The sequence below is a fragment of the Anser anser genome (assembly GCF_964211835.1).
Source record: "Anser anser genome assembly, chromosome: 2".
In the NCBI taxonomy this organism is placed as follows: domain Eukaryota; kingdom Metazoa; phylum Chordata; class Aves; order Anseriformes; family Anatidae; genus Anser; species Anser anser.
Window position 1 is genome coordinate 101,566,825 of NC_139721.1, and position 21,554 is coordinate 101,588,378.

The following is a 21,554-nucleotide window of genomic DNA, read 5'->3' on the forward strand; positions in this document are numbered from 1 at the left end:
AGTGTGGAGATGAGTATGCAGGCGTTCCAGTTTTTTGCACTGCAGCACCAATATTTGTCTCTACTGTAAGCTTCTAGGCAAGATAAAATGGAGGTCCTCTTTCTCAGGCTCTGAGGAGCCCTGATTTTTTTGAAGGAGATGCTTTTCTAGTAATGTTGCTATTCCCATGCATTAATGTTTAGCTTGTAGTGCAAAAACACAAACATTGCTGCGTAGCAACTTAAAAGCCAGAGTTACTGACATTGACATTTTTATCTTCTGTTTTTCAGAACAGGCCTTCCCCCTTCCTTCATGTATAGAGTTGCTTAAAATGAAAACCCATCACTGCCTTGAGAAACAAAGGATGTTGCGTGCAACACACAAAATCGACAGCTGAATTTGTTACTGTGTGGTCCTGTAACGCTCCCCACCCTGCAAAACTACCCCTTCTGCTTTGGGACAGCCAAAAGACGTAATGATGCCCTACTTAGCCAGACGCAATGAATATCCTCAGGTTTCTTGCCCACGATGAGCTGTGTTGAGGTTTGGTTGTTGGCACATAAACTGTTGTCCCTGTGCTCTTGTTAAGCTGACGCTGATGCTGTGAGCAGTTCTGTTAATGGCCCCAGTGATCCAGAAAAGCTCGTTTTGTCTAGCTTGCTTCTCTGAGCAGAAAAGGGAAATCTGTATGGTAACTGATGTCCGGACCTCTCTGGCTCTTTCTTCAGGGTTTGTGATGAAAAATGTTCTTTTGGTTGACAGAAGCTGGGACCAGAGATGGTGAAAATGCAACAGAGATTATTTCCCCTCTTTAAAATTTGTGTCATTTCCAGGCTGGAGCACATGCTGTCAACATGACCACCCCATCGGGTAACCTGGCAGTGGGCTGTCTCACCGTGCGGGCATCTTCCTGCTTTCTACACTGCTACTGTGGAACAAACACTAATTGTACGCATTTGCTTGAGTAGTTTTTTGTGAAAATTGTTTATTGTGGGGGAAAATATAGACTAAGAACTACAGAAGAGTTGGGAAATGAAAAGAAATCTATCAATGATGTAGAAAAGAAGTGGGGTAGTAAATAATAATTAAAAACTTATCTGCAGATGTTCTGGTGATTCCACATCAGGAAGATATTACTCTAAATCTGGCAGACTTTGTTAGAAACTACGTACGTTTTTCTCCCCAGATTGCTTCGTGTTATGGATTGCAGATCCTGCTCTGAGACTTCCAAGCAAGCACATACAATTATGCAAGATAGTGAAAGAAGACATGCAGGTAGTAGTAATAATTTTTATTTGCAAACTGTACTTGCAGATACAATATTGCCTTTTGGCAACAATGACCAAAAAAAAAAAAAAAAAAGAAAGAAAGGAAAGAAATCCCATAGAATTCAGCAGGCCTGTTCTGTCATAAATACAAACCTATTTTAGCTTATATCATAAGATAAACCAGAGATGGCTTTCTCTCTTTCTCTTTCAGTTGGTCTCACGGGAGACTCCTTTTTTTTTAAACAGCATTTAAGTCATAACTGTAAGGATACAAATTCCTTATTGACCTCCAGGGAAAAGTTTTGCATGCTTTATTGAAACACCTGTCATTTGTTGTAGATAGCAAATACTCCTCCCTTGCAGCCTATTGACTCTTCTTTTTCATTTTTTAATTCCTGTATTAAGGTTTCAGAATCACAAAGCCTTTTGTATTACAAAAACTATTACTTTATACACTTTATTATGGGTGAATCAAAGCGTTACTTTGGATCTGAAATCTAGTTCATTCTGGGTTTATTTAAAACGTAGATTTATGGCAGATACAGCGTGATGAAAATATGGTGCTCTTGGCTTTGCAAAAAAGGCAAAATGTGAAATGCAGAATGGATAAGCCAATATCAAGTCTGAATCAGGAAAATAATCTTAACTATCTTATTTTAGTGTGCTCAGAATATATGCACACACGACATTACAGTTTTATAGAAATTGCATACAATTAATGTGGATATAGATTCTTAAGTATGGAATCTAGATGAAAAATGCTAAAAATAAGCCACATGTCACATATGTATTTAGTAGGCTGCTAAGTAAATAAATGATTCTTTTCAGTTACTTTTGTAAGCAACATTTATTTAAAAGCTGTTTTTTTGTTTTTTTTTTTTTTTTTTCTGGAACAATCTGAATGAAAACAATATTTGAGAAAATGTCAACATTGTAAAGAAAGTTTAATTTTCACCAAAATCTTTTGGTGAAACTGGCATGACTACCTAAAAAGTCTGTTCCTCTTGAATTTGTAGGGAGAAGGGGAGAAACCATCATCCAACAGAATTACACAGTTACTATGAAGTCCAAAACAAATAAATTGGTACTTTAAATATTAAGTGTTTCTGTAGAATTGGGAAAATGCAGTGAGAAAGAAAGGGATAAGTTTTATTGACGAACTAAAAAAAAAATCTAATACCTCCTCCCAACAACAAAAGAGGTTGCAGATGACATGAGAAGATCCAGGTTTCATAGGCAGACTTCATATGAACATCAAATTGAGGTGCTTCATTGACCCTAAGGGGTCTGAGGGAACCTATTTCTAAGTGTATTTTAAGGGAGATCAATATTCAAAACCAAATATATTTCCAAATATTCCAAATATCAGAAAAGGGGATAAATGACCATCTTTCTACACATTTAACAATAATTTATCAGGACAAACAATTTAACAGGACAAAACCAGCATGAGAAACATACAAGCATGTCCCCTGCCGCTCATAGATGGTTTAACAGGACCCATACTGCTCGAGTTCTCTTCCAACAGAGTTATCATTTGGTTGCTTGACACTTTGACAAGCTGTGTGACTCTGTTGGAGGATTTCATGGTACAGGAGAGAAAACACATCAACAGCAGCTATTCCCCTGGACACCAACATTTTTATAAGCACATAAACAGACCCAACAAATTGGATTAGCTTTCTTATTTCTAAGATTTTGTAAAGCGTGTGCTTCAGCGTACTGGAAAAACTGGCAGTTGCTGCTGTGCTTCAGAGCAGTTCTAAAACTGTTCGTAAGTGGGAAGTAAAAAAGCTGCTCAGGTTGACATTAAATGTTCTGCAGTCAGTCAGAAAAAGCAAGAAATTTGGTTTGTAACAGTTGTGTTACACTCCTGGTGTTTTCTGAAACATCTACATCATGCAATATATTATTTTGTAGGAATTTTAAATTCAATGATTCAAGAGCTTAAGCACTACTAATGATACATTAGCATTTTTATATTTGATTTTCTGTAGCTTTTAAAAAGTAAAATGCATGAAAAGGCTTGTAATTATTATGTTGATAGTTTTATGCTCTAGGAAGAGATTATAGCACTTAAACTCCCATCAAAAAATGAACAATCAAAAAACCCACCAACCAAACAAAAAAATACCAAAAAGCTTGAAGACCTGAAACCTCAATCTCTGGATTATTTTTCTGTTTTGCAATATGAAAGTGTATTACAATACATTTTAGAATATTGTCATATTTTGCTTTCTGATTCATTAATCAGAAAAGCAGAAGTACATTTGTCTCCAGGAGAAAAGTGAGCAGATGCTTGACCAGATTATGCACCTATCAGTTATTAAGATATTAGTCATCAAAAACAAACAAACAAAAAACCTAACAAATAACCCCCCTAACTCATTAAATTAATGACTGATAAACTTAAAAACTGGTTATTTCCATGATAATTGTTTGAGATTCTCCCACTGGAAAAAGCTACACTTCTGATTATGACATAAATCTTTCCCATATGCAGTAAAATTCAACAATATAACTATCCTCCTCTATTTCTTAGGAGACTGTGACCTCTACATCTATAGTTGTGCATGAAAACAGAGACTGTTACATCAGTTTGAAATTGTTCCTGCTGTCATTGCAGAGTTTATATCAGATAAAAGATGAAATCCAAACACCTGTTAACTTCAGTAGGGAATTCAATTCTGTTCTGTGAATTTCCCCTATGAATGGAATCTGGCCCCCCCCCCTTTTTTTTTTTTTGATAAAACTCCCTTCTATTAGAAAAAAAATGTATAGTTTGACATAGTTATTTTGGCCAAGGAATTTCATCTCTCCTTGATCCAATGAACCATACAAATGTATGGATTATCTAAGAAATCACTGGAGATTTTCAGTTGTTCTAAGTCCTTGCACGCTAATAACCTAAGAAGTGAATTTCTTTTGTTAAAAATAATGTTTCTGAGTCTAGTTGTATTCTTTACAGCAAAATTGAAAGGTGCTTGGGAAAATGAAAGAAGTTTTGCATATTTAAATCAGAATCTGGAACATTTTAATGAATAGTTATAGCATGGAGAGAGATGCTTGCAGCATTAAGCAGCTACCCTTTACCGTTGGTACGAGTTGGAATGCATGGCTCCCCCTCTGCTGGCACCCCTCCTCCAAGGAACACAACACATTTCCAACTTGCTTTGGATTAATCAGCTTTAGGTAATGGAGCAGCGGATGCTGGTCTTATTCTGTCATTAAGTAGTGATAAGGCTTAACAAAGACACCTCCTCTTTTTATAATTCGATTTCCCCATTTGTAAAATGATGGAGTAATAGTATTATCCTCTCTAAAGTCTGATGTAAGGCTTAATTAAATGTAATTAATGTCTTCATTAACTTCACATTAAAAGTAACATCTGTAAGGTAAAATTGTATTTAGAGGAATATGGTAATTAAATTTATTTCTAGAACTGTGGATTATCTTTCTCCTTGCTTTCTCCTGTCTTTCTCCTATCTTTCACACAGGCCTGTCTGGAGCAACACAGAAGCAAAATAATTAAGAGATGAGTGCTGACTTCTAAATCAGATAAAAAGGGATTGTTTGTGTTGTCAGACAGAAAAGCAAGTAATAGAAACATGCAAACTTTCACTGAAATACCATACTTTTTGTCTTGAAATCACTTTTTTTCATGTAGTGTCTCTAGCTGACTGATCTTCACACTTTAGATGTTTATTATGCTTCACAATTTCCCTTAGCTCATTTTGGTATACAAAAGTTGGACAATTCTGTTCTTTTTTTTTTTTTTTCTTTTTAATGAGAAGCATATTGGATTTGGTACTGTATTCTAAAAGAGAGAGTTGTATCATTAGGTATCAGCTATCAATGTTAGGTATCATTCAAAGGATTATACAGACTCATAGTTGCCAGGGCCGTAAAATGGTATCAATAAAGTCAGCATCCTTCATCCAGTTGTGGATGCTTGGGAGCAAGAAGGAACAGCAGAAAGTGGCCTGGAGCATATGTGCTTCATCGACAGCATCTGGCTCTGCCACTGTAGAGTGGCTTTTTATTCTTATGAATTTCACAGCAGGAAGAACAAAGTGACAGCTGCAGATGTCAGTGTTTGTCTAACCTGCAGGGAGCTCTAGGACAGTCCTGACCTGGGCTCTGTCTTGTTCCTGAATGGAGGGGACAGGAAAATGTTATGAAAGAGCTGTTAATTGTTTTAACTCTTTATGCCTGTTGGAGAATAAAGGCAAATGCTGCCTTTCAAGGCCTAAATGATACCAAAGATGGGGTATCTAATGCTTGAGATTCAGGGTTATTACATGGAGTGTTACGATGTTCGTGTTGGGGGTATTGACAGAGTTTTTATTTTAGGTGCCATTCTAACCATTGCACAAAGAGATGAGGGACACTGAGCACCTACCTCAGTATTTTAAGGTGGTGAAATGTTAAGATCGCACATAAACTATCAGTGAAGGTCACATTTACAAAACAAGACACAGGAAATTGGAATGAAGTGACAGTGAAAAGGACCAACCACTACCCTCCAGTGTGATGCTGAAACTAAGGGTTAATATGAGACACAAGCTGAGGCTATTAATCAGTAGGACTTTAGCATATGATTTTAATGAGATCATTACTTTAAAACATATTCCAGTCCTAGAAAAAAATGTCCAAATGTGACTTTAATGGCTGTATTTAATTGCTGCAGAGAATATTCAGCTGTTATTTGATCATCTACCTTTAATAGAAACTTGTTATGTGACCCTTTAATACTATATAAAAATGAAAACTATAATCCACTAATAGAAGCTAATGTTGGACAAAGCAAGCCTAAACAGAAAGCAGATTTTTAAGTGACGGGTTGGTCTTGGGATCAACTTCAACTGACAGATCCCCACCCCTGGAGGTATTTAAGAGACGTGTGGATGTGGCACTAAAGGACATGGTTTAGTGGGATGTGGTAGCTCAGGTTGATGGTTGGACTTGGTAGTCTTGAAGGTCTTTTCCAACCTAGATGATTCTATGATAGTGTTGTATGGTCTGGTTTAAATGAAGCTATTGGTTTGATTTGGAAGTTGTTAGGTGAGGTTTAGACCTAACACTGTGCAGGATGTTGGGATAAACACTTCTGGTGTTGACTGATGGACAGTGATTTGATGAAATCTGTCTATAGAATTTATCTCCACTTATTAGGAAAATAAAAACTCACATTCTGTTTTAGTTTGTGGAATCCATGCTTTAGGGAAAAGGTCTCTATCCCATACCTCTTAATGAGCTATCATTGGAGCTATTCATGTCACCCACTCTCTGGTACTCAGTATGTATACATTTTGCTTCAAGCTTATTGCTATTTACCTCTTTCAAAGATGCTTAAAAAATGGAATTAGTTGGAGAAAAAAAAAAAGAAAGAGAACAAGTAAAGCAAAACAACAAAAAAGGACCTAACAAGACCTCAGGAAAAAGGTAGTGAAGCAGGATTCTGAAAAGAATGCACAGGAAGACAAAAGGAGGATGATGCAGACAGGTTGCAGGTAGAGGTGCCTTTGCAGACCACTTTGCAACTAAAGTTGGCAAAAGTAGTATTACTACTAGTGAGGTTACTGATAGCTTCTGTCTTGAGATTCATTGTTGGAAAAGCTCACTTGGGTCAGCTTTCTTGTCTCAGACATCAGCAAGTTTGAAACACATTTTAAGCTATTCAAGCTCTAACTTTCTTGATCTGATCACACTTGAAAGAGCTGCTTTGTCAGCAGAATGATGGGAACAGTGGTAATCAGTCCAGAATGGAAAAATTTGTGTGACACAGATAGCTCTGAAGAAGATAGATTTGGGATGGCTTAAGTCACAAAAGAGTCTTAGTGTCATAAGACCGGAAGAAAAGAGGGAATTATCTGGTTCAGAGTGTTAGCCAAAGAAAGAATATGGAAATGGTCAGTTGAAAGGGAGTCTGGACAAAAGTCAAGGCCTGGCCACAAAGCATGTTGTGGACCCTCTGAAGAAACAGAGTGAAGAAAGAAATGAACGCAGGTCTTAACCTGGAGACGTGGGACGCATTCTGTACTTCTGCTGTATGGTGCTGCAAACAATGGAGAGAGGCTGATGTGGAAATTTGAGGGAAGCAGTGTGCTTTTGAAGGTGTCAGCCTCTCACTGGGGAGTCTCCTTGCCAAGAGGTGCTGCAGGGAGACGTTTGCTGTGCTGATGATCTTCCCCAGGCCCATAAGTAACACCAGAAATTGGAGCATTTGTTTTTGGATTCTTACATAGAAACGGCCTAAGCACTAGTAAAGGTGTGTACTTTCATTGGATGTGCTTCTGCTGCTTTTCTCTATCATATATCAATACAACTAGAATGAAACCAGAAACTTGCTTTTTCCTTCTGCACTCTGGGAAGTTTACAAGACTGAGAAAAAATTGCTCTGTAGCAGATCTTCTGGCAGTTTAAAAGCTTCTGAAATAGAACTTAGTACTAAGGTAACTGTAGCTGGACTGAAGCTGAACTTTCTAAATTTACAGTAAATGATTAAATACAGTGAATGGAAAAAGTGGCTACACATGCAGACTTCTTACTTTTGCTGCTCATAAAACTCTCTTCTCTCTGAAATGCACATCTGCTTTCTTGTTGTTTGTGGATTGAAAAACAATAGCATGTTCTCGGGCTGCTGAAGGGATAGTACCCGACTTGACACTTTCATGAAGCAGTTTTCCTTTCTTCCCTCCAATCTGGTCTCCCATTAACAAGAATTTATGGAGTATTTGTGTATATACATGTTGAGGATGTGGGTAGATAGGTATATACGCTGGGTATATGAAAATAGAGTATTTAAGAGGCAGGTGTGTTGGGAAGCTAACAGGAAGAAATGGGATCACAGTGTCCCTGTTTGCCCACACCCTTTTCTTGCATGCTTCTTCTGTTGTCTTCCCACAGAATGACTGTGCTTAGGACAGATTTGAATACCATTTGTTTGTATGTTTAGAAGACAACTTTTCTTTAAACTAGAAAGAACAGGGTGGTAGCTATGGTAGAGGCATGTCTGCTTTGTACAGTTCCCTCTAGACATCTGACAATGAAGTCCATCAGCCACCCACCCAGTGCTCATTTAGATGAGCCAAAATGATTTTTGTAGACTTTACTTGGCATCATTTCATCCCCTCCAGCAACGCAAACCAACAGGATGTTCAGTGAACTGGGACGGTGGGTGACGAGTGGTACCGATTCCACCAAACACGCCGGTAGACAACTACTGCTAGCAGGACCCTGGAGGGCAGATCGAGCCTGTTCCAACAGAAGGGGCGAGAAAGGCAGGCTTATTTCCATGGAAAACCTTTGCAGAAAAGCTTTAAAATACGGTTTGTGCACAGACTGTTCTGCGAGGAAGAAAAAAATGGGGAAAAAGAAACAATACAAGACTCACCAGAGAAAAAGTTATGGTAAGGCTATCTGAGTGAGGTACTTTCTCGGGGTGAAGTTAAGGAGTGTGTGTGTGAAACAAAACTCTAAGAAGACAGATTTGATCATGGAAGGAGAATTCTGTCACTTGCTCTTTGGGTCGATGTTACCAATTTTATGTCTAAAATGTATAGAAAAATGTTATTTCTCCCTCACCTCACAGCAGTGAGGAGGATAGGCTACGGGAGAGTTAATGTATAGAACATCCAGTGAGTATTCTGAAAGGAAATCAAATGTCATAAAACATAACCAGACGTAATAGAAATCCTGAAAACAGGGATTTAAAGGTTCTTCGTGCAGGCTTTCTACATGCTTGGAACTTTATTTAAGAAGCTATTCTAAGTACAGGAACACTGTTCGTAGTGTAAGCTGTCTTCAGTTTCAACAGAGATGCAATTTGGCAGTTCGTTCATCTGCAAACAGTCAGAGCAGTTTCTCAACCTTTTGCCCGTGGTGCACATACTGCTTTCTTAACATCTGGAAATGAACAACCAAATCATTTTGTTTGGTGTAATTTAACTGCCATAGCAACCAGATGACTACTAAAAATTTACAGACAAGGGAAATAGCTTTAGGAAAGTGGAATGGCAAGTAATCAATAGATGGACCCTTGGTGCCTTCCTGTAGTTACTGACCCAAGGTGTACCCTTAACTCAGGTGCAGATGTTTCCTTTTCACCTTTTTTGGAGACCCGAGATCTTCAAATGCAAAGTTTAACTTAGGTTGAAAGAATTGATGATACAGGACTTATGCAAAGATGCTAGACTTCATGGAAGTGATGAAGATAAGATGCTTCTTCTCTTCTGGAAACTCAACTGTATGAACAACAACTTAATTCCTGACAGCTGTTAAGGGGATACAGCTCAAAAGCCTTATTTTACATTAATCTAAAAATCCTTGTTAAGCCACAGGAGGTAGTGGTTTGATTTTAAAAAGTGCTGTGCAACTACTACTTATAATCCAATTACTGCTGATACTACTCCCTAGTTGGCAATCAGTGTTTTTTGAAGCTCATGTTTGCTCTGTTATTTGTGGTTTATGCTGTGCAGACATCCACAGAAGTTGTCAATTAGCTTAATTCCTCTTCCCCTGTTTCAGCATTAGCTCAATGTGATTCTCGAAATGGGAATGTTTGCATCAGTGTGAAAAAGGTTTTGTTCTTCTATTTATAAGCATTTACAGTGATATATCAACATCATGTTCAGCAGTAGGAACTCTTGGGAATTTCCTCATGCAAGCTACAAGGATTTTAAACCCAAAGCAAACACTTGCTTATTCTACACTAACAGCTTTCAACTATCTTGACTACAGAGCAATTAGATTGTGGTAAAATACATATGGATACCAGAAGGTTTAAATGTATTTTAATATGACATTGAGCAGCATGATCACTACCAGCAATAGGGTAACACAGGAAGATTTTGGTAAGTGCAACCCATTCTAAAATATTTGGTTTAAAAATTTCAGTCTGACATGCTGTCAAATTCTTTGCCTCCCATGATGCTATCTTTTATTAAAAAAAATAAAAACAAAAAAAAATCCTTCATATTCCTCTTGCTGTTACCCAGAAAAACTGAATAGTGAGAATTAAGCAACTTTGGGAAATAATTCTAATATTTGAAAACTACTTCCTTGCTAGCACTTGGAGGCATAACTTTACTACCAAATACGCTGGCATGTGAAATCTTAATGTGGGAATTCTTTTTACTCTAAAATTGCAAGGAATACATGCTAATGTAGTGTCAAAAGCTTTCCAGTGAATATTACAAAAAAGTGAATATTACAAAAGCCAGTGAATATTACAGCCTACAGTTCTGTGAAATTATGTTCAATATTCTATGTAAACCAGACTTTTCATTTCTGTCAGAGAATGTTTACAACTGTGGTTGAGAAAAGGAATGTGTAACAGTCGTAGACCAGGGAAACAAAAGGCAGTGACATTCACCTGTGATTTTACTTCTGAAGAAGAGAACAAGCAAGAGTTTTAGGGGCTAACCTACAAATTAAAATTTATAGTGCTGTTAAAATTTTAAATCTAGGACGTGCACTAAGCAACTCTCTGATATAGTTTAAAGTGCTGCAACTTAGAGTTGGCAAAACGGAATGGATGACTATTTGGCTGAAAACATCTCCTGGATGTGAGCACATGGAAATGGCAGGGAACTAGTGGTAACCTCTAGGAGAGGAATGGTAGTATGACCTTGTTCTGTCACCAAGCTTCTGCCCCTCTGTTTCTAGCACGGTAATTGTGTTCCCAAAGAAGTAATGAGGATGAGATAAAGTTATTTTAATGAGATCTAAGCTGCTTTTAAGGGAAAGCCTAAATTTGCCCTTAAGCTGATAAGGACAAATTTTGTTAGTTTTGTTACCTTTTGTAAAAGTAAATTCAGAAATCCTAGTTGCGGAAGCATTCTTAAACTCTAAATCTGCAAAGCATGTATTTTAAAGAAAACAGCAGAAAATGAAACTGATTTAATTCTTTGTGTATAGTGAGACATCCAGTTGAAAACAAAAGTTGCTGTAAGCAAAAAAAAAAAAAAAAAAGATTGCAAACTGACTGAATGCTACAGCTATACTACTGTTAAATGCTAACACAACTTGGTGATTTCCTTCCTGTTTTTTTATGGTGTGAGTAGTTCTTTGAGCCATCCCAAATGATGGAGAAGTATACATAGCTATCTCTCAAATAGCACACAAGCTTCTGAGAGACTGCAACATGAAATCAATATATGATTCCTCACCAATCTGTGAGTGCAATCCTCCATTTTCCTTCCTAATACAAACAAGTTGGAAGAAAGGAAAATTTGGGGAAGGGAAAACAAAGTCTCCCTTCTCAAGAATTTAGGAAAATGTGGTAAAAAGATTTAATTCCTTGCAAGATAGGGTTGGCTCATGTATGAAAAGCACATGTACAACTTGGAATTCAGAGCAATTGCTAGACATTGCAGTTTATTGCAGAGTTGGTAAAGAGCAATGACAGACCAATGGGTGAAATAATTTTCAAATTTTGTTAGATACTTATGTATCTTAGGTGTACAAGTAAATCCTCTAATGTCAACAAGACTCCTTGCAAGTGTAACTCAAAACCCAAACAGTCTATAAAAAATCTTCTTTAGGAGGGAGTTGAAGAATAGATACTTGTAGACTTTACATAAAATGCACGTTTCTTCTCCCACCTGTCTGATCAACACAATTGCATAAAGTTAGGATAAAGATATTCCTAACAGGAAAAGAAAAACAGCCTGAGTGCAGAAGTACTTTCTCATTCTGTTGACCAGAAGCATTTTCTCTGCAAAATGTCTTATTGCTAGTTTAAAAAAAGTAGCTTGATATGTATTTTTAAAATCCTGCTTTAATTGAAGTTTCAACACTCTAAATTGCATGTTTTACAATTTCAATGTAAACAGTGTGCCCACAGTGCCAGAGAAGAATGACTATTCTGTATTACAAAATCACAGTGAAAACTCTAACTTAAACTATCTTTGACGTATTACACAATTTGAGATTGTTTCCCACCTGGTGTGTTACCATGTCACACAGAATTGAATGCAGGTGATTTAAGTTATCTTACTGTGATATGGAGCTCATTGTTAAACACAGTAGCTAGCAAATAGCAAAAAATGAAAACAAGTATTTGCTAGAAGAGAGTTAGTAATGAGTTATGCGGTTTCTTTTACAAAACTGAATGGAAAGTAAGTCTTGCATTCTGCCTTTGTCCATCAAATAAAACAGAATGGATAGAACGTGCATCGATCTGAACTTCTGAAAAGAAAGTGACTTACCTTAAAGTCTAAGTCGTCTGTTGAGGAAAGAACAACGCCCATATTCTTAGTGTATTCATTACAGAAGAATCCCTTCATTAGCAAAGCACAGACATTATTTTGTTTCATGGGCTCATGAAGAAAGGATACATTTCTGATGTGCTTTTTATCATCAAATGCTATTTCCAGAGCCATCCTGTTCCTATGAAGAGGCTTCATAAACAAATGAGGAAGTGATATATCCTATCTCCATTAGAAACATATGGGCAAAAGAATGTTTGCCATATGGGAAAAGGGACTACAATCAGTGAGGAAGTTAAGTGCTCAAGCTTCCTGGATATCATAGTAAAAAAAGGCAAAGTTTAAATTGGCTTTAAGTACATTGTATTTATAGTTCTGAACATGTGTTCATGCATTTTACAGCTATTCAACAATGACATTTCGAAATTTTACCGTAATTGCAGAATTCCTCTTAGAAGCCAGAAAGGTAAATCGTTTTTAAGCTTTTGGTACGGTGTGACGAGTTTAGTAAGCTTATTACATCTACATTTCAATTCCTTGCAGATTCTTGACCAAATTATTGGAGTCTTTAGTAGTATGATGTACTTATAATTGCTGGGTCATATCCTGAAGTGCACAGGAGCAGCAGCTTAACAGATGGAATTGTGGAAGGCCTGTATTGATTAATACAATGCTCCGAGATTATTTCCTCAAATCTCTTTCTGCAACATTTACCTTCGTTGATGTCTGACACCCGGTTCCAGGAGTTAACAGTTATTACCAGAGTTGACTGGCTTTGATCCCTTGGAAAGCCAAAGTGGAAAAATGCATCTTTGAAATGTGCAAGGGCAGCTGATATTGGCTACTGTAAAAGCAGTCCCACCTCTAAGAGTCTCTCTTCTGTCATGAATCCTTTTCCTTTCCTTTCTCCTTTCCAAACCCAGTTTCTTCTTACATCTAACTGGGAACGCGGCAGAGCTTTAGTCTCTTAAAAAACATGAGGTACTATCAGATCTACTTCCTCAAGATCACCAAACATACTGCAAAAAGTAAACTGCATTGAGTTTCAAAGGAAAAAGTAACAAAAAAGGTGATTCAGTTAACTACCCTATAACTTTGTGAACTTTATCTCTCACTGTTTAAAAAAAAAGGAAAAAAATTACTATTCAAAGTGACACAATTATTTGATATTTAAATTCTAAATACTATCTGCAACTTGTCAAGTAATTTCAGTTTTGCTGGTGTGCATTACAGATAACAATACTGATAGCTGCCACTTCAGGGACCGTTTTGATTCTGGGATGAAGATTTAAGAATTCTTGGTATCAGGCAGGCATTATGGTCTCAGTTCTCTGAGCAACCTTTTGGGATATAGTACTAGAACAATAAGATCAACTGAAGGAAGACAAGAATTTAGGTTATGGTCATAAAAGTTTGAGACTCAGCTAGCACATATCACTAAGTTACCCCCCTTCCAGTTTGATGTTGTTCCTGAAGGTGGTATTCAGCCAAGACATTTTATGATGAAACAGTCCAAGTAGTACTCTAGGGCTATCATACCTCAGCAAAAGACAAGTTACTAAGAACAGCATGATGTGATTCCTCGTGCTCTTCTACGTAGCCGTGCTTCAGGACTACAAAAGTGTTTCCTATGAAGTATACAATGAGCTTAAAAGAAAATATGTAGGTTTTGAAAACGGAACTAGTGCTTTTTGTTAACAAAAAAGTTTTTGCCCTCTACCTCCTGCTAAAAAGCAAAGATCAACAAACAAATAACAGTATGTTCAACACTTTAGATATCCACTGCAGGCTTAACGTCATGTAAAGAGCATGCCTACAGCTGGAACTATTCCTAATTAGTTCTAAATTACAATATTCATTAGCAGACTTAAGAATGGATCTTCCACAACTAGACTAGTCCTAAGAAAAAAAAAAAGAAAAAAAATCGTTTTCCTCTTTAGTATAAAAATATAGCATGCACACACAGAAAACAAGAATTCTCTAAGCAAAGATGCCAGCTGTAGGTAAAAATTAAAAGACAAAACTGAAAAATCCAGAGCACGTCAAAAAGGAGGTGCTATTCATATACTTATGTCAACCGTACAACAAAGTTTCAATCATTCTATGCTATTCTAAAACGTAGATCCAGAAAGTACATTTGCATTTATTTAATTCTGATGATGTGTGTTGCTTAGACTAAAATTGCCACTGAACAGACTTGTTTACTATAATCCAGAAACGTCTAAGCTTGTTCCAAATATGATTTTTTTAAAATACAAAAGTAAATGATCACAGAATTACGTTTATGACTCAAGATCTGGTTCAACAAATTAAACTTTCCACAGACAATACATTTGTTTCCTGAGGTGGCTAAAAGTCATATTTCAGTTTCATGTTACACTACAATTAACATAAAAACGCTATGCACAAAATCAGATGTTAACTACAGCATACAAGCACATTTACAGAAGTCACCTAATTTAACTAGTACTAGTTCTGTTAATGAGTACACCTTAACAAAAATCCTAAAATAATCTTTATACATTACAAAACAAGGATTTACAAAACTTTATTTTATTTCCAAGTTACTTCATTCTAAAAATGTTGAAACATAAAAAAATACCATTTCTTAAAGGAGTTTACAATAAAAGGCTAACAATCTGGCATGGAAGAGGTAAATATATGGAAACCTGTTTTAACAGTCACAGATCAGTCGCTGGTGATTAAAGAACACTTTGTTCTTCAAAGCTGGTAGGCACTTCCACGCAGCCAGAAATGTAAGTTATCCTACCACTCCTTTTCCCTCCCCGTACATAAAAATTTCCAATGCAATAAAAAAAATTGGATAAAAGGGTGGACAGGTGATCAAATAAAAACATTAACTAAGGTCTTTATTATTGTTCATCTTGTGTAAGTGTAAAGATTTTGTCCCAAAGTTTTCCTGACAAGAAGGAGTTATTTGGCCTTTAAAAGTGTTAACTGAAATACCTCCCTTTTTTACCAGTATATGTTGTTTGCTCACTGCTGTATTGTTGGTTTATGTCTGTGACAGAAACTGGCTCTAGGCCAGCCCATGGGTCCTCAAGCATTGAAGGTCTGTAATAGTTTTCCACATCATTAGACACTCTTTTCTCTCTGCCAAGCGCTGTACCAAATGGAGTAGATGTCCTGGGTGATCCCTTTGGAAGAAAACCATCAAGTAAAGAAACATTTAATAGACTAATTCAAACTAAAATAAGTTTCCTTCTAATGTAGCAGAGCTTTGAAGCTTACGAATAATCTTCAAAGAATATTTACTATTCCTCACCTGCTCTTCCTCAGAATAAATTGGCTTTATTATACTTTAATTACAAGTTGTGATTTACCAGGATAAACACCGGTCTTCTCCAAACCACCTTTTTGCCATACTGCCACATAACTACAGAGAAGTTCCTCTGCTATTTTTCATACACTGCCTAAGTCAACAACATGTCTAATTCAAAAGCTGAACAACAAAACAGGGTGTAGAGGCTGAGGAAGAGTCAGAAACATTTACAGGAGCACAAGTAAAATATTCAGTACTTACAGATTGAGCACCAATGTATAAAGCAAATAGCTACAAATGACACGAGGAACTTGCTGTGAAAAACAATTTTTGCTTTCACCAAACTAGTGTTTTGTGAAATTTGAGAAAATGTAACTTTCTTTTGATGTGCAAATCTGAACAGTAATCAATGATTAAACAGGTATTACTTGAAAGAAAAATCTTTTGCCTGGAAGCTTTTGATATTTTTTTTCTCCAAAGATCAGGGATCAACACAATTACTTCTACAAACCTGCGAGGATCTGCAACTTAAAAAGGGCTACAACAAAGCAAATTTAACAATTTAAAATAAATATTTTTAAATATATTTTTTAATATTTATTTAAATAAAATAAAATAAATAAAAGTTTTCAGCCATTGCTCATCATCCATTGTTCTTTTCCTCAGCTTCACTTCACTAAAAAGGGAGGTTTTGTCTAAAGCCACATCCACTCAAAATGGTTTGTTTTAACCAAGGCTAAACAACCTAGGCTACAGATACACAGGAGTTAGTCTACAAATGTGCCTGATGCATTCTGTTTAATTAAGAAAAGGATTGCTTGAGGCTGATGCTGCCTCTGACTTCGTAAAGGACTGTGAAAACACTGATTAAAGACTTTTTTTTTGGACCAACAGTGATGATATTTGAGTTTTACTAATAAACCCCACTAAATCTAAGTGGATCACATGAAACAATTTCTGCGTAAAACTGAGAAATACTGCCATATAGTGAAGACCCCTTTGCTTAGCTGTAAGCCACTGAAACAGCTATGTCTTGAATCTATTTCTGAAAATGTACTGACAGGTGGTCCCAATCATTACTGTTCTACGATTCCTAAAGCTTGATTATAATGGATACAAGACCAAACATGGGAACATCCTTGTCTAATTCACAGGGCGTTTGTTTCTAATGATTCACCACAGAAAATTAGGTTCTGCAGCTAAGATGATGATCTCAAAAGCGGAAAACTACTAAAAGGTAGAGAATTACTTTATGAAGTATAACATCAAAATCATGAGGGTAAGTTCAGAGAAGGACCTCAATAAAAGGTCTAAAAAACTTCCTACGGGGTAAGGAGTTGAGTCAACAATTACGTTATTGTTATTTAAGCACTCATGTTAAGGGTAAAGCACTAGTACTAGTGCTTTCTATCTTAAAAAAAAAAAGCTTTAAAACACCATGTCTAATAGAGACTGTGCAACTCCTACATTGTAAAACAGTTTAAATGTGGAGCATATTTAATGTTATGTGTAATCTGCAGCACTCAGAAGAAAGCTGAACTGACTGACCTAACTCTCTGCAGAACCCAGTGACAGAACAAACTAAATCAGTGGCAAGACTCTTTTGGATGGATTTATTTTGTAATACAAAATTTCACTGCAATATAATGCAGGCCATCCATAACACCGACATTTTTGTATGCCTGACATCTATTATTATTACTAGATTATTATGTACTGCTATGTGATACAAGATTGATGGCTTTCAATAAGTGTTAAATTTGAACTTTTTTTTTGTTTAGAATACTAGTCATTATGTCTTTTTTTTCCTTTCTATTTTCATTGTGAAAAAAATCAAGAGGTGATTATTCACATTACAAGCTTGTGGAAAATGAAAACATACAGACCTACCTGTGCAAGTGAAAATGATGCCAATGACATATAAAAAAATAACAAAAAGCATCTTTTGGCACTATTCACTAACTTGCTGAAGGTGACAACACTGCCTTGAAAATAGGGACAATCATTTCCTTAATCAACTTTCTTCACCTGAATTTTAGATGCTGGCAGATGCACAGAAAGACAGAAACCCTGCTTGAACAATTTAACTTGTTTTTGTTTTTTAAAAAACTTTCGGTAAAATTTTCACCCCATTACGACGATTAGCTACGGCTTCACTAACTACTGTTTAGTATAGAAAGGGAAATGCTGCCTCTAAGTGAATTCTAAGAGGTGATATTCATGAGATTCAACAAACTTGTTTTCATAAAATCTAAAAGCAGGTGCATCCCTGTGGAAAAATTGAAAGCTCAGTTAAGTACTGGCCACACAAAGGTTATTCTTTAAGTTTTCTATTCATTTCAAAAATGAAATTCTACAAGCACAAAAATATAAACTATCTTTTGGATTTCCTAATGAGATTTTAAAGGGTTACTGTCACCTTTGAGACAGAAATCTTGTATTTCATGAATTTCAAAAGCACTGCACTTCTCTTACCGATAGCACCTACAGAAAACAAAGGACCAATCTGAAGAAATCTGATGTTGAGAACGTGCAATAAAATACCTCTACCGAAATCTACTGATGGCCTCATGAACTGAGATTTTTGTTGCCCATGTCAAAGAAAATGAGGACTCACGGGTTATGAGATTTCTTCCATCCATAATTGCCCTTCCAGGCAAAACAGTCCATGTGTGTAAGTGTACAAGTACATGCACACACATCACCTTACTCCTAGGCAAAGCTACAGCCATACAAATGGCTTTCTAGTCTAGAAAGGCATCAGGTCACTGCTCTCAAGCTACTCACAAGGTCTGCAGAAGGAAAGAGAAGAGGAGAAAACGCAGACAGTCTGTGACCAGATTCAAACTTGTCTGTTCTTCATGTCAGGTTTCATTCCTAACACCAAGGACGAAGCCTATGGGGCTGTTCTTGCTCAGAGTTCCTGATATGAGCCAGGTCTGGCTAAAACTAAAGACAAAAGGACTTCTGCATATTCTTCTGCTCAGTTAATTTAAGGCAGGCTTTTAAAAAACACTTAGGTGAATATCCAAATGGTGACCTTATGGAGGGAAATCAGACATCAATGACTAAAACCCTCTCTCTTCACAATGTCAGAGCCATTTTAATGCAAAAATTAGATCCTACTACTGCAGTAGAAACCCCACAGCCTTTGCTTTTTTAGGATCCATAGGCTTCTGCCCTGAGAGTGCCTTAGATGAGAAAGAAAATGTATAATGTTCTTAACGATCCTTTCACTGACTGAGATTGCTGTAAGACAGCTATCTGCACAGTAAAAAAGTAATCAGACTATTTTTGAATAGAAACAAAGTGTCAGTAAGAGGACCTTAAAATTTTATCGTCTGTATTGCATGTGACATTTCCTAGGCTTTTAAGGTTTCTCTAAGATGTATGTAGCTGCTTTATGCAATTAAGTTGGTGTCATCCCAATAAATGTCATCCCTATCTGTAGCGCTTGTCATACACCCCTAGTAAACCATCCTGAAAAAGGCGTTAACTCGCTCAGCCTGTTGTTGATGACTCTTGAAAAAAAACTACTTTATATAAAGTTAAGCTTTCAGTGCAGTGCTGGGACTTTAAGCAGATACTCTACCATCCCAACAGATGTTCTCATTTCTGTTTAAAGGAAACTCGGCTTAGTTGTCTTTAGCAGATCACTACTTTTATCGATGTCCCGGAAAGCTCTGTATGTGATCGGGGCTGCTTCTATGCTGTCAGACAGCACAGGCAAAGGAAAACACCCAGCACTTCCCCATCGTATTACGGAAAAACTGATCAGAGGGAAGTAAACAGAAGCGAGAGCTGTCGGTTGCAGTTTGGGGCGGTGTCTCATTCTCCCTGTACCTCGGCACGCCGGGATATTAAAAGGCAAACTGCTACTCCCTTGCGAGTCCTCGCGTCTTCCCTATGGCGGAGCGGCGTCTGTCCTCTGCGCTCGGAGCCTCGCTGTGGAGGGGCAGGACGCAGCGGCAGCGGCCCCCCCACCCCCATCCCGGCTGCCTCCCTCCCACCCTCCCCGCCCTGCCCCATACCTGGTAGCGCCTCTGGAAGCCCCCGGGCGAGCGCTTGAGCTGCTGCGGCGGAGCTCCGGCCGGGGACATGCCGCCGTAGGGAGCCGGGTAGCGGGGGCTGGCGCTCTGCGGCCTACGCGGGGTCTGCCCCCCAGGCGACGGGCTCCCGAAGCGGCCTCCGCCGTGGAAGCCGAAGCCGCGGGGCGAGCGGCCGCCGCCGTAGGGCCCGGCCCGGGGGCCGTAGGGCGGCGTGTGCTGGGGGCTGCCGTAGCCCCGCGGGGAGGGCGCCATGGGGCCGCCACCGGGCGGGGGGCTCCGCAGCCCGCCGCCGCCCGGGTACGGAGGCGTGGGGGGGCGGAAGCTCTGCCGGTACATGGCCGGGGGGGCCGCCGGGGCCACGCCGCTGCTGCCGGTCCTGGTGCCGCTGCCGGTGCTTCCTCGGGCCCCGCCGCCACGGGCCCGGCCTCGCGGGGGTCCGTGCTCACGGGGCTGCGGGCTCGCAGCGTTTCCGGCTCGTAGGTTCCGGGCTCGGACGGTTCCGGGCCGGGGAAGGCGAAGCGAGGAGCACACGGGGTGATGACGCGCTCGGAGCTGCTGGAGGGGAGGTGGCAGAAGTCTTTGGGCTTTTAACGTTTTGTCTTTTTTAGGCTTTGCATTGCGTTTGGAACTGCTGGCAGTTCTTCAGTAGAACGGTAGCTCGGGCAACGAGAGCTGTGGAACTCACAGAAATTCGTAAAAAGAGTCTCTTGGTGGAGAACCCCCTGTTTAGCAACATAACAGCGTTACTTACAGCATTCCTCTTCGTAGCCATACGAGCATAACTCCTGAGCGAATCAGGGAATGGATTTTTCAGATTGCCATCCCTGCAATGCAGCCTTACTTCATTTCAGTGCATCACAGCGCATGACTGGTGCCTTCAGGACAGCAGTGAACAAACATCAACTGAAAACACAAGGGGGGTTCATTCTTGCATTCACCGGTCTTGCTTTCCTTTAAACAACAGCTTGTTTGTTTGTTTCCTCTGCCAATGGAGATAACTCACTTTCTACTCCCAGTGAACTCTGCTCTCTACTGCTTAACAACTTCCCTGCGAAAACATGGAGTGTTGTCCTTGCAAAGCTGCAATGCAAACACAGAGATTAAACCCACTCACTTAGGAAATCTTTTGCTAACCCTTTACTGTTTTGTTTTCTCTAAAAGACCAATTTTCTACCTACTGTTATACAATCAAGAAATACCATGTCTATGCAAAGCAATTTATCAACATACTATCAGTTCCTCAGTCTGACCAGTCTTATTCCAGAAATTGATGGTTTCTTTTAATTTAAACCATTTTCACACCAAACTTATTAGAAATAAACATCATTACACAGATGTCGAGTTACACTGGGATAATTTTGCTGATGAATTTCTTCTCATTGACAAATCCTAATTGCTTTTAGGATTCTAAGCGTACAAGTCACACTTTCCATTACACATTGTATATCCAGCCAACAAACCTGTGATGTAACTTTTCCCTTTGTTCTTCCTCAGTGTCCAGGTGCTCTGTCAAGCAATACTGTGTTGTGTATAAGGCTCATTTTCAAGCAGTCAGAAGTTTTATCTAGATGCAGTTTTATCAAGATGCAGCTGTCATCCTCCTAGTGTATTTCCCATAAATAAATGCTGAACCTCTGTGCGGGGCTTTTTATCCTATTAAGACTTTTTTTTTTTTTTTTGGGGGGGGGGGGGGGAGGATTGTTACAAGCCTTTCACTCTGTCCTACCAGGAACTAAAAACAGTCTGTAAATAGTTTGCTCAG

At 38.4% G+C, this 21,554-nt stretch overlaps 1 protein-coding gene across 1 annotated transcript; it reads right to left on the reverse strand.

Moving 5' to 3' along the window:
- Positions 1–1,255: 1,255 nt before the first annotated feature.
- On the reverse strand, positions 1,256–21,404 carry MPLKIP (M-phase specific PLK1 interacting protein). Its single transcript, XM_083822418.1, has 3 exons — positions 21,253–21,404; positions 19,775–20,872; positions 1,256–15,618 (listed from the first exon to the last, which is right to left on the reverse strand). The coding sequence occupies exons 2-3, from the start codon at positions 20,126–20,128 to the stop codon at positions 15,415–15,417; spliced, it is 558 nt and encodes a 185-aa protein (XP_083678544.1). The 5' UTR covers positions 20,129–20,872; positions 21,253–21,404; the 3' UTR covers positions 1,256–15,414.
- Between the last annotated feature and the right edge of the window lie 150 nt (positions 21,405–21,554).